Source organism: Oncorhynchus keta, chromosome 11 (genome assembly GCF_023373465.1).
Source record: "Oncorhynchus keta strain PuntledgeMale-10-30-2019 chromosome 11, Oket_V2, whole genome shotgun sequence".
NCBI classification, from domain to species: Eukaryota; Metazoa; Chordata; class Actinopteri; order Salmoniformes; family Salmonidae; genus Oncorhynchus; species Oncorhynchus keta.
Genome location: NC_068431.1, coordinates 2,943,360 through 2,957,181, shown reverse-complemented (window position 1 = coordinate 2,957,181; position 13,822 = coordinate 2,943,360). Strand labels below are relative to the sequence as shown.

Sequence of the window (13,822 nt, the reverse complement as noted above, 5' to 3'; positions counted from 1 at the left end):
AGAGGATGGAAGGAGGAGAGGAAGGAGGAGAGGGAAGGAGGAGAGGGAAGAGGGAAGGAGGAGAGGGAAGGAGGAGAGGAGAGGGAAGGGAAGGAGGAGATGAAAGAGGGAAGGAGGAGAGGGGAGGAGAGGAGAGGAGGAGAGGAGAGGAGAGGAGAGGAGAGGAGAGGAGAGGAGGAGATGAGAGGAGGAGATGAAAGAGGGAAGGAGGAGATGAAAGAGGGAAGGAGGAGAGGAGAGGAGAGGAGAGGAGAGGAGAGGAGGAGATGAGAGGAGGAGATGAAAGAGGGAAGGAGGAGATGAAAGAGGGAAGGAGGAGAGGAGAGGAGAGGAGAGGAGGAGATGAAAGAGAGGAGAGGAGAGGAGAGGAGGAGATGAAAGAGAGGAGGGAAGAGAGGGGAGAGGAGAGGAGAGCGAACACTTATCTTTAATACAGACCGTTACTTTACCTGGTTATATTTTTGCACACTGCACTTTTGGTTCAGTGAAATGTGGGTTTGTTCTTGTTTTGGTGTCTTTGTGACATAGGCTATGCCCGAAATGACACCCTAGAACTCCTGGTTAAGAAGTGCACTATTTAGGGTGCCAACTCAGACTTAGCCATCTTTAGTTGATGTACCATGGGATGGGGTCCATCGTTTTTGGCATGTTTGATAAAGATGAGGAAAAAATACTGTATAAAATAAATAATACTATATTGTAAGCCTATGCTCAAAGAAACTGAGTAATTATATTATAATACAATTTCTCAGAGAAACATATTTTTTTAAACAATTAATAATGAAAAAAAGATCTGGGTTAAAATGATCAGGACCTCTGTTTTCAGTCCTCCAGCACTCTGCGAGGATAACGGCACTGAGCCTTTGTACAAGGTCACGCGGTAACAGTCACACCCCTCATTTTAAAAAACGGCCATATTTTTCTTACGATCAGGGACAAGTGTGTGTTTTTTAAATATTTTTTTTGTACGTAACTGTTAGTGCTTTGAATGCAAATACAAACAAGTTATTGTTTTAAATGAACAAAATCTCTAATTAGTGCTTGTAGCAGAGTCACAGCCGGTTAAGATCTTACATAACACGAGGTTCTTTAGTGATATTCCATTTATATAACACATTATCTGATAAATTACTAAGTTGACTACACCAACTCTACACCAACTCTACACCAACTCTACACCAACTCTACACCAACTCTATACCAACTCTACACCAACTCTACACCAACTCTACACCAACTCTACACCAACTCTACACCAACTCTACACCAACTCTACACCAACTCTACATAAACTCTATACCAACTCTATATAAACTCTACACCAACTCTATATAAACTCTACACCAACTCTACACCAACTCTATATCAACTCTACACCAACTCTATACCAACTCTATACCAACTCTATACCAACTCTATACCAACTCTACATAAACTCTATACCAACTCTACACCAACTCTACACCAACTCTATACCAACTCTACACCAACTCTATACCAACTCTATACCAACTCTACACCAACTCTACACCAACTCTATACCAACTCTACACCAACTCTACACCAACTCTATACCAACTCTACACCAACTCTATACCAACTCTATACCAACTCTACACCAACTCTACACCAACTCTACACCAACTCTACACCAACTCTACACCAACTCTACACCAACTCTACACCAACTCTACATAAACTCTATACCAACTCTATACCAACTCTACACCAACTCTACACCAACTCTATACCAACTCTACACCAACTCTACATAAACTCTATACCAACTCTACACCAACTCTACATAAACTCTATACCAACTCTACACCAACTCTATATAAACTCTACACCAACTCTATACCAACTCTATACCAACTCTACACCAACTCTACATCAACTCTATATAAACTCTACACCAACTCTATACCAACTCTATACCAACTCTACACCAACTCTATATAAACTCTACACCAACTCTATACCAACTCTACACCAACTCTACACCAACTCTACATCAACTCTATATAAACTCTACACCAACTCTATACCAACTCTATACCAACTCTACACCAACTCTACATCAACTCTATATAAACTCTACACCAACTCTATACCAACTCTACACCAACTCTACACCAACTCTACATCAACTCTATATAAACTCTACACCAACTCTATACCAACTCTATACCAACTCTACACCAACTCTATATAAACTCTACACCAACTCTATATAAACTCTACACCAACTCTATATAAACTCTACACCAACTCTATATAAACTCTACACCAACTCTATACCAACTCTACACCAACTCTACATCAACTCTATACCAACTCTACACCAACTCTATATAAACTCTACACCAACTCTATATAAACTCTACACCAACTCTATATAAACTCTACACCAACTCTATATAAACTCTACACCAACTCTATATAAACTCTACACCAACTCTATATAAACTCTACACCAACTCTATACCAACTCTACACCAACTCTACATAAACTCTATACCAACTCTACACCAACTCTATATAAACTCTACACCAACTCTATATAAACTCTACACCAACTCTACATAAACTCTATACCAACTCTACACCAACTCTATATAAACTCTACACCAACTCTATATAAACTCTACACCAACTCTATATAAACTCTATATAAACTCTACACCAACTCTATATAAACTCTATATAAACTCTATATAAACTCTATATAAACTCTACACCAACTCTATATAAACTCTATATAAACTCTACACCAACTCTATACCAACTCTACACAAACTCTATATAAACTCTATATAAACTCTACACCAACTCTATACCAACTCTACACCAACTCTACATAAACTCTACACCAATTCCTCACCAACTCTGCACCAACTCTGCACCAACTCGACACCAATTCTATACCAATTCTACACCAATTCTACACCAACTCTATATAAACTCTACATAAACTCTATACCAACTCTACACCAACTCTATATAAACTCTATACCAACTCTACACCAACTCTATACCAACTCTACACCAACTCTACATAAACTCTACACCAACTCTATATAAACTCTACACCAACTCTATATAAACTCTATATAAACTCTACACCAACTATAAACTCTATATAAACTCTATATAAACTCTATATAAACTCTATATAAACTCTATATAAACTCTACACCAACTCTATATAAACTCTATATAAACTCTACACCAACTCTATACCAACTCTACACCAACTCTATATAAACTCTATATAAACTCTACACCAACTCTATACCAACTCTACACCAACTCTACATAAACTCTACACCAATTCCTCACCAACTCTGCACCAACTCTGCACCAACTCGACACCAATTCTATACCAATTCTACACCAATTCTACACCAACTCTACATAAACTCTATACCAACTCTATACCAACTCTACACCAACTCTGGTCCTTCTCTAGCCAGTTGGTACAGCATGGCGCTCTTGTAACGCCAGAGTAGTGGGTTCGATTCACCAACTCGGGACCACCCATACGTAGAATCTATGCACACATGACTGTAAGTCAACTTTATAAAAGCGTCTCTAAATGGCATATATTATTATTATATTACTTATATAAACTCTACACCAACTCTATACCAACTCTACACCAACTCTACATCAACTCTATATCAACTCTATACCAACTCTATACCAACTCTACACCAACTCTATATAAACTCTACACCAACTCTATACCAACTCTATACCAACTCTACACCAACTCTACCAATCAATCAACTCTATATAAACTCTACACCAACTCTATACCAACTCTATACCAACTCTACACCAACTCTACATCAACTCTATATAAACTCTACACCAACTCTATACCAACTCTACACCAACTCTACACCAACTCTACATCAACTCTATATAAACTCTACACCAACTCTACACCAACTCTACACCAACTCTATACCAACTCTACACCAACTCTATACCAACTCTACACCAACTCTACACCAACTCTATACCAACTCTACACCAACTCTACACCAACTCTATACCAACTCTATACCAACTCTACACCAACTCTACACCAACTCTACACCAACTCTACATAAACTCTACACCAATTCCTCACCAACTCTGCACCAACTCTGCACCAACTCGACACCAATTCTATACCAATTCTACACCAATTCTACACCAACTCTACATAAACTCTATACCAACTCTATACCAACTCTACACCAACTCTATATAAACTCTACACCAACTCTATACCAACTCTACACCAACTCTACATCAACTCTATATCAACTCTATACCAACTCTATACCAACTCTACACCAACTCTATATAAACTCTACACCAACTCTATACCAACTCTACACCAACTCTACACCAACTCTACATCAACTCTATATAAACTCTACACCAACTCTATACCAACTCTATACCAACTCTACACCAACTCTACATCAACTCTATATAAACTCTACACCAACTCTATACCAACTCTACACCAACTCTACACCAACTCTACATCAACTCTATATAAACTCTACACCAACTCTATACCAACTCTATACCAACTCTACACCAACTCTATATAAACTCTACATCAACTCTATATAAACTCTACACCAACTCTATACCAACTCTATACCAACTCTATATAAACTCTATATAAACTCTACACCAACTCTATACCAACTCTACACCAACTCTACATCAACTCTATACCAACTCTACACCAACTCTATATAAACTCTATATAAATTCTACACCAACTCTATATAAACTCTACACCAACTCTATATACACCAACTCTACACCAACTCTACATCAACTCTATATAAACTCTACACCAACTCTATATAAACTCTACACAAACTCTATAGAAACTCTACACCAACTCTATATAAACTCTATACCAACTCTACATAAACTCTATACCAACTCTACATAAACTCTATACCAACTCTACACCAACTCTATATAAACTCTACACCAACTCTACATAAACTCTATATAAACTCTACACCAACTCTACACCAACTCTATATAAACTCTACACCAACTCTATATAAACTCTATATAAACTCTACACAAACTCTACACAAACTCTATAGAAACTCTACACCAACTCTATATAAACTATATAAACTCTACACCAACTCTACACCAACTCTACACCAACTCTATATAAACTCTATATAAACTCTACACCAACTCTATACCAACTCTACATAAACTCTACACCAATTCCTCACCAACTCTGCACCAACTCGACACCAATTCTATACCAATTCTACACCAACTCTACATAAACTCTACACCAATTCTACACCAACTCTATATAAACTCTATACCAACTCTATATAAACTCTATACCAACTCTATACAAACTCTATATAAACTCTATATAAACTCTACACCAACTCTATATAAACTCTATACCAACTCTACATAAACTCTACACCAATTCTACACCAACTCTATATAAACTCTACACCAACTCTACACCAACTCTATACCAACTCTACACCAACTCTACATAAACTCTATACCAACTCTACACCAACTCTATATAAACTCTACACCAACTCTATATAAACTCTATACCAACTCTACATAAACTCTATACCAACTCTACACCAACTCTATATAAACTCTACACCAACTCTACACCAACTCTATACCAACTCTACACCAACTCTACATAAACTCTACACCAACTCTACACCAACTCTATATAAACTCTACACCAACTCTATATAAACTCTATATAAACTCTACACCAACTCTATACAAACTCTATACAAACTCTATATAAACTCTATATAAACTCTACACCAACTCTATATAAACTCTATATAAACTCTACACCAACTCTACACCAACTCTACACCAACTCTATATAAACTCTATATAAACTCTACACCAACTCTATACCAACTCTACACCAACTCTACATAAACTCTACACCAATTCCTCACCAACTCTGCACCAACTCTGCACCAACTCGACACCAATTCTATACCAATTCTACACCAATTCTACACCAACTCTACATAAACTCTACACCAATTCTACACCAACTCTATATAAACTCTATACCAACTCTATACCAACTCTATATAAACTCTACACCAACTCTACACCAACTCTACACCAACTCTATATAAACTCTATACCAACTCTACATAAACTCTACACCAACTCTATATAAACTCTCTACCAACTCTATACAAACTCTATATAAACTCTACACCAATTCTACACCAACTCTATATAAACTCTATACCAACTCTACATAAACTCTACACCAATTCTACACCAACTCTACACCAACTCTATATAAACTCTATACCAACTCTACATAAACTCTACACCAACACTATATAAACTCTCTACCAACTCTATACAAACTCTATATAAACTCTACACCAATTCTACACCAACTCTACACCAACTCTATATAAACTCTATACCAACTCTACATAAACTCTACACCAACTCTACACCAACACTATATAAACTCTCTACCAACTCTATACAAACTCTATATAAACTCTACACCAATTCTACACCAACTCTACACCAACTCTATATAAACTCTACACCAATTCTACACCAATTCTACACCAACTCTATATAAACTCTCTACCAACTCTATACAAACTCTATATAAACTCTACACCAACTCTACACCAACTCTATATAAACTCTATAACAATTCTACACCAATTCTACACCAACTCTATATAAACTCTATAAAAACTCTATACCAACTCTACACCAATTCTACACCAACTCTACACCAACTCTACACAAACTCTATATAAACTCTACATAAACTCTACACCAACTCTACACCAACTCTATATAAACTGTCTACCAACTCTATATAAACTCTACACCAATTCTACACCAACTCTGCACCAACTCTATATAAACTCTATACCAATTCTACACCAACTCTACACCAACTCTATATAAACTCTCTACAAACTCTATATAAACTCTACACCAACTCTATATAAACTCTATACCAACTCTATACAAACTCTATATAAACTCTATACCAACTCTACATAAACTCTACACCAACTCTACACCAACTCTATATAAACTGTCTACCAACTCTATATAAACTCTACACCAACTCTACACCAACTCTATATAAACTCTCTACAAACTCTATATAAACTCTACACCAATTCTACACCAACTCTACACCAACTCTATATAAACTCTATACCAACTCTACACAAACTCTATATAAACTCTACACCAACTCTACACCAACTCTATATAAACTCTACACCAACTCTACACAAACTCTATATAAACTACACCAACTCTACACCAACTCTACACCAACTCTACACCAACTCTACACCAACTCTATATAAACTATATATAAACTCTATATAAACTCTATACCAACTCTATACCAACTCTATATAAATTCTATACCAACTCTATATAAACTCTATACCAACTCTATACAAACTTTATACCAACTCTATATAAACTCTATACAAACTCTATATAAATTCTATACCAACTCTATACCAACTCTATACTAACTCTATACCAACTCTATACCAACTCTATATAAACTCTATATAAACTCTATACCAACTCTATATAAACTCTATACCAACTCTATACAAACTCTATACCAACTCTACCAACTCTATCTACACTATATCAACACTGTGAAATTAAATTTAGTTGATCACATATACATGGTTAGCAGATGTTATTGTGAGTGAAGCGAAAGGCTTGTGTTTCTAGTTCTGACAGTGCAGCAGTATCTAACATGTAATCTAACAATTCCACAACAACTCCCTAATACACACAAATCTATGTAAAGGAATGGAATAAGAGTATATACATATAAATATATGGATGAGCAATGACAGAGCGGCATAGGCAAGATGCAATAGATGGTATAAAATACAGTATATACATGAGATGAGTAATGCAAGATATGTAAACATTATTAAAGTGGCATTATTAAAGTGACTAGTGATCCATTTATTTAAGTGGCCACAGATTTTTTTTAGTGATGTCTGATGGCCTTGAGATACAAGCTGTTTTCAGTCTCTTGGTCCCACCTGTACTGACCTCACCTTCTGGATGATATAATAATAATAATATAATATATGCCATTTAGCAGACGCTTTTATCCAAAGCGACTTACAGTCATGTGTGCATACATTCTACGTATGGGTGGTCCCGGGGATCGAACCCACTACCCTGGCGTTACAAGCGCCATGCTCTACCAACTGAGCTACAGAAGGACCGATGATGATAGCGGGGTAAACAGGCAGTGGTTTTTGTCCTTATTGGCCTTCCTATGACATCGGGAGCTGTAGATGTCCTGGAGGGCAGGTAGTTTGCCCCCGGTGATGCGTTGTGCAGACCACACCACCCTCTGAGAGCGTTGCGATTGTGGGTGGTGCAGTTGCCGTACCAGGCTGTAAAACAGCCCAACAGGATGCTCTCAGTTGTGCATCTGTAAAAGTTTGTGAGGGTTTTAGGTGACAAGCCAAATTTCTTCAACCTCCAGCCTGTCTGTGTGGGTGGACCATTTCAGTTTGTCCGTGAGGTGTACCCCAAGGATCTTAAAACTTTCCAACTTCTCCACTGCTGTCCTGTTGTAGTGGATAGGGGGGGCTCCCTCTGCTGTTTCTTGAAGTCCACGATCATCTCCTTTGTTTTGTTGACCTTGCTGCCACAACACTCTGAGTGCCCTCACCTCCTCCCCTGTAGGCTGTCTCGTCGTTGTTGGTAATCAAGCCCATTATTGTTGTGTCGTCTGCAAACTTAATGATTGAGTTGCATGGCCATGCAGTCATGGTTGAACAGGGAGTACAGGAGAGGGCTGAGCACGCACCTTTGTGGGGCCACAGTGTTAAGGATCAGCGGAGTGGAGGTGTTGTTTCCTACCTTCACCACCTGGGGGCGGCCTGGCAGGAAGTCCAGGATCCAATTGTACAGGTTGGGGTTGAGACCCAGGGCCTCAAGCTTAATGATGAGTTTGGAGGGTACTATGGTGTTGAATGCTAAGCTATAGTCAAAGAACAGCATTCTTACATAAGTATTCCTCTTGTCCAGATGGAATAGGGCAGTGTGCAGTGTTATGGCGATTGCATTGTCTGTGGACCTATTGGGGCGGTAAGCAAATTGAAGTGGGTCTAGGTTGACAGGTAAGGTGGAGGTGATATGATCCTTGACTAGCCTATCAAAGCACTTCATGATGACAGAAGTGAGTGCTTCAGGGCAATAGTAATTTAGTTCAATTACTTTTGCCTTATTGGGTACAGGAACAATGGTGGACATCTTGAAGCATGTGGGGACAGCAGAATGGGATAGGAAGGTGTTGAATATGTCCGTAAACACAATCGCCAGCTCAAGTTCCTTGAGGGCCGTCGTGGAATCGGTTTGAGGGGGGATATACACAGCTGTGTCAATGACCGAGGAGAATTCTCTTGGGAGGTAATACGGTTGTCATTTGATTGTGGGGAATTCTACATCAGGTGAACAAATGGACTGGAGTTCCTTTATGTTGTTACAATTACACCATGAGTCGTTAATCATGCCCTCCTTCCCAGAGAGATGTTTATTCCTGTCGACACGACGTACAAAGAATCCAGGTTGCGAATCAGTTCAAATGCAGTTTGGACAAAGGATCCTTCGGGAAAGTCGTATTCCTGGTCGTAGTGCTGGTAAGTTGACGTGGCTCTGATATCTAATAGTTCTTCCCGTCTGTATGTAATAACACTTAAGGTTTTCTGGGCCTAGCAGTGTTAGAAATAATGCATGAAACACTAAATAAAGTTTCCTAAGGACTAGAAGCAAGGCAGCCCTCTGTCGGTGCCATCTTTTTCGCAACACTATCAACACCACATCAATGCTTTTGTTGATTTTCGGTGGAGATACAATTCTCAAACCTAATTTACATGAATTAAATCTGTAAACAAATCAGTTTTACACATGAAACCTTTTAACGTTATATCCAATCATTAACTAAAGCAAGTCAACTAAGAAAAAATTCTTATTTACAATGTCGTCCTACCGGGGAACAGTGGGTTAACTGCCTTGTTCAGGGGGAGAAAGACAGATTTTTTTGAAGTGGGTCTAGCTCGGAATTCGATCTAGCAACCTTTCGGTTACTTGCCCAACTTTCTAACCACTGAATTCGTTGTATGTTGTGCTGACAGGAAACTGCCGTCCCTACACTCTAACCACTAGGCTACCTGTCCCCCCTACACTCTAACCACTAGACTACCTGCTGCCCCTACACTCTAACCACTAGGCTACCTAACCCCCCTACACTCTAACCACTAGGCTACCTAACCCCCCTACACTCTAACCACTAGGCTACCTGCCACCCCACACTCTAACCACTAGACTATCCGCCGCCCCTACACTCTAACCACTAGGCTACCCTGCCGTCCCTACACTCTAACCACTAGACTACCTGCCGTCCCTACACTCTAACCACTAGACTACCTACCGTCCCTACACTCTAACCACTAGGCTACCTGCCGTCCCTACACTCTAACCACTAGGCTACCTGCTGCCCCTACACTCTAACCACTAGACTACCTACCGTCCCTACACTCTAACCACTAGGCTACCTGCCGTCCCTACACTCTAACCACTAGGCTACCTGCCGTCCCTACACTCTAACCACCACCGTCCCTAATGCTCTTATTGGAGATGTCATTTGCTGTAGAAAAAAGGGGAAAACAACAGTCACTCTTGTTTAAACCATCTTCACTTCTGATGGAATCTAGTTAGATACATTATGAAGTGAACTCAATGAACTCTAAAAAGCCATTTCTCATTGTGTGTGTATAATATATATATATATATAGCATCAAGCGACTCTGAATCACATGTGTGTTACGTAGATGCTAACGTGACCTTTGGCTCTTGGATTGTAACTGATGCTATGGTCAGATGACATGAAAATAGAGCTGCAGCATATCTGCCTAAGGCTGCATTTCATATAACTACTACATTTAATAATGTAACTACTACATTTAATAATGTAACTACTACATTTAATAATGTAACTAATACATTTAATAATGTAACTAATACATTTAATAATGTAACTAATACATTTAATAATGTAACTAATACATTTAATAATGTAACTAATACATTTAATAATGTAACTAATACATTTAATAATGTAACTAATACATTTAATAATGTAACTAATACATTTAATAATGTAACTAATACATTTAATAATGTAACTAATACATTTAATAATGTAACTAATGCATTTAATAATGTAACTAATACATTTAATAATGTAACTAATGCATGTAATAATGTAACTAATACATGTAATAATGTAACTAATACATGTAATAATGTAACTAATGCATTTAATAATGTAACTAATGCATTTAATAATGTAACTAATGCATTTAATGTAACTAATACATTTAATAATGTAACTAATACATTTAATAATGTAACTAATACATTTAATAATGTAACTAATACATTTAATAATGTAACTAATGCATTTAATGTAACTACTACATTTAATAATGTAACTAATACATTTCATAATGTAACTAATGCATTTCATATAACTAATACATTTAATAATGTAACTAATGCATTTCATATAACTAATACATTTAATAATGTAACTAATACATTTAATAATGTAACTAATACATGTAATAATGTAACTAATACATGTAATAATGTAACTAATACATGTAATAATGTAACTTATACATTTAATAATGTAACTTATACATTTAATAATGTAACTAATACATTTAATAATGTAACTAATACATTTAATAATGTAACTAATACATTTAATAATGTAACTAATACATTTAATAATGTAACTACTACATATAATGTAACTAATACATTTAATAATGTAACTAATGCATTTAATAATGTAACTACTGCATTTAATAATGTAACTACTGCATTTAATAATGTAACTAATGCATTTAATAATGTAACTAATACATTTAATAATTAACTAATACATTTAATAATGTAACTACTACATTTAATAATGTAACTAATACATATAATGTAACTAATGCATTTAATAATGTAACTACTAGATTTAATAATGTAACTACTACATTTAATAATGTAACTACTACATTTAATAATGTAACTACTACATTTAATAATGTAACTAAGACTAACTTTTCCTTCTTCTATAGGAAGTCATTTCAGAAGGGAAACGTGTGATATCCTGGAGAGAAGTAAATCTACTCATCAAGCCCTTTTGATTAGTGGAATTAGGTGTGTAAGGACAGGTTGCCCTCGCACCATACAGCTGATTCAAATGATCAAAGCTTGATGAGTTGATTATTTGAATCAGCCCTCGGGACAAACAACAAAATGTGCACCCTTTGAGGTACCCAGGACTGAGTTTGGGGAACCGTTGGGGGAATCTGCTTTTTTTAAAAATTAAGTTGACCAAACTACTAATTGCTTCACACAGGAAGAAGTAAAGCTACATTAATTCTACCCTTTTAATAAAAAAAATATAGTTTACTTAACTAAGGCTACTTGGGTAAAGTAGTTCAGTACATCCAAATTACTTCATGATAAATTATCATATCCAAATCTGAAATGTCATAGACTCTAAATTGCAGGAACGGATCACTCTGGAGTCCGATGTTAACAGAATGTGTAATTTAGTCTATTAAATACACAAATGATGGAAATTCTTGCCTACTTCCCTCCCGTGGTTTATTTAATGTTCTCAAAAAAAGAAAAAGAAAGAAAGTGGTGTAGTAATTGGTGTAGTGGTGTAGTAATTGGTGTAGTGGTGTAGTAATTAGTGTAGTGGCGTAGTAATTGGTGTAGTGGTGTAGTAATTGGTGTAGTGGTGTAGTAATTGGTGTAGTGGTGTAGTAATTGGTGTAGTGGTGTAGTAATTGGTGTAGTGGTGTAGTAATTGGTGTAGTGGTGTAGTAATTGGTGTAGTGGTGTAGTAATTGGTGTAGTGGTGTAGTAATTGGTGTAGTAATTGGTGTAGTGGTGTAGTAATTGGTGTAGTGGCGTAGTAATTGGTGTAGTGGTGTAAGTGTAGTAAGTGGTGTAGTAATTGGTGTAGTGGTGTAGTAATTGGTGTAGTAATTGGTGTAGTAATTGGTGTAGTGGTGTAGTAATTGGTGTAGTGGTGTAGTAATTATTAACTACTGAAAACACTACCAAGTTATGGTCCTTCTGTAGCTCAGTTGGTAGAGCATGGCGTAGTAACGCCAGGGTAGTGGGTGATCCCCGGGACCACCCATACGTAGAATTATGCACACATGACTGTAAAAAAACTCCGCTAAATGGCATATATTATTATTATTAATTTAGTTCAACGAGCACCAAGCTACTGTAAAAATGTAGTTCAATTACTCGTTGAACTATTACCAAAGTTCACTTACTGCCCACCACTGGGTTAGGGAAATCTGATCTCAGATCTGAGGTTGGAGCAACAGGAAGAGATGGAGGGTAATGTTCATAGCAGCTCACTGGCTCCATCTAGTGGATAGACACTGCCATTTATTTTAGGAATACACACACACACTGTGGTTAGGTTAGTATCTAATGCTTAGGAATAGGGTTAAGGAAGTTTGATCCTAGGTCAGTGGTTAGGTTAGTATCTAATGCCTATGGTTAGGAATAGGGTTAAGGAAATCTGATCCTAGGTCTGTGGTTAGGTTAGCATCTAATGCCCATGGTTAGGAATAGGGTTAACGCAATCTGATCCTAGGTCAGTGGTTAGGTTAGCATCTAA

At 37.0% G+C, this 13,822-nt stretch overlaps 1 protein-coding gene across 2 annotated transcripts in view; it reads left to right on the top strand.

The window, feature by feature from the left end:
- Positions 1 to 13,822, top strand: part of LOC118380367 (globoside alpha-1,3-N-acetylgalactosaminyltransferase 1-like) — an 80,638-nt gene that overhangs the window by 55,731 nt on the left and 11,085 nt on the right. For both annotated transcript variants that reach the window (XM_052529104.1, XM_052529105.1), the window contains exons 12-13: positions 9,633 to 9,746; positions 12,246 to 12,327. In XM_052529104.1, coding sequence (XP_052385064.1) covers positions 9,633 to 9,746; positions 12,246 to 12,314 — 183 coding nt within the window. In that variant the 3' untranslated portion in view covers positions 12,315 to 12,327. The remainder of the gene's footprint in view (positions 1 to 9,632; positions 9,747 to 12,245; positions 12,328 to 13,822) is intronic.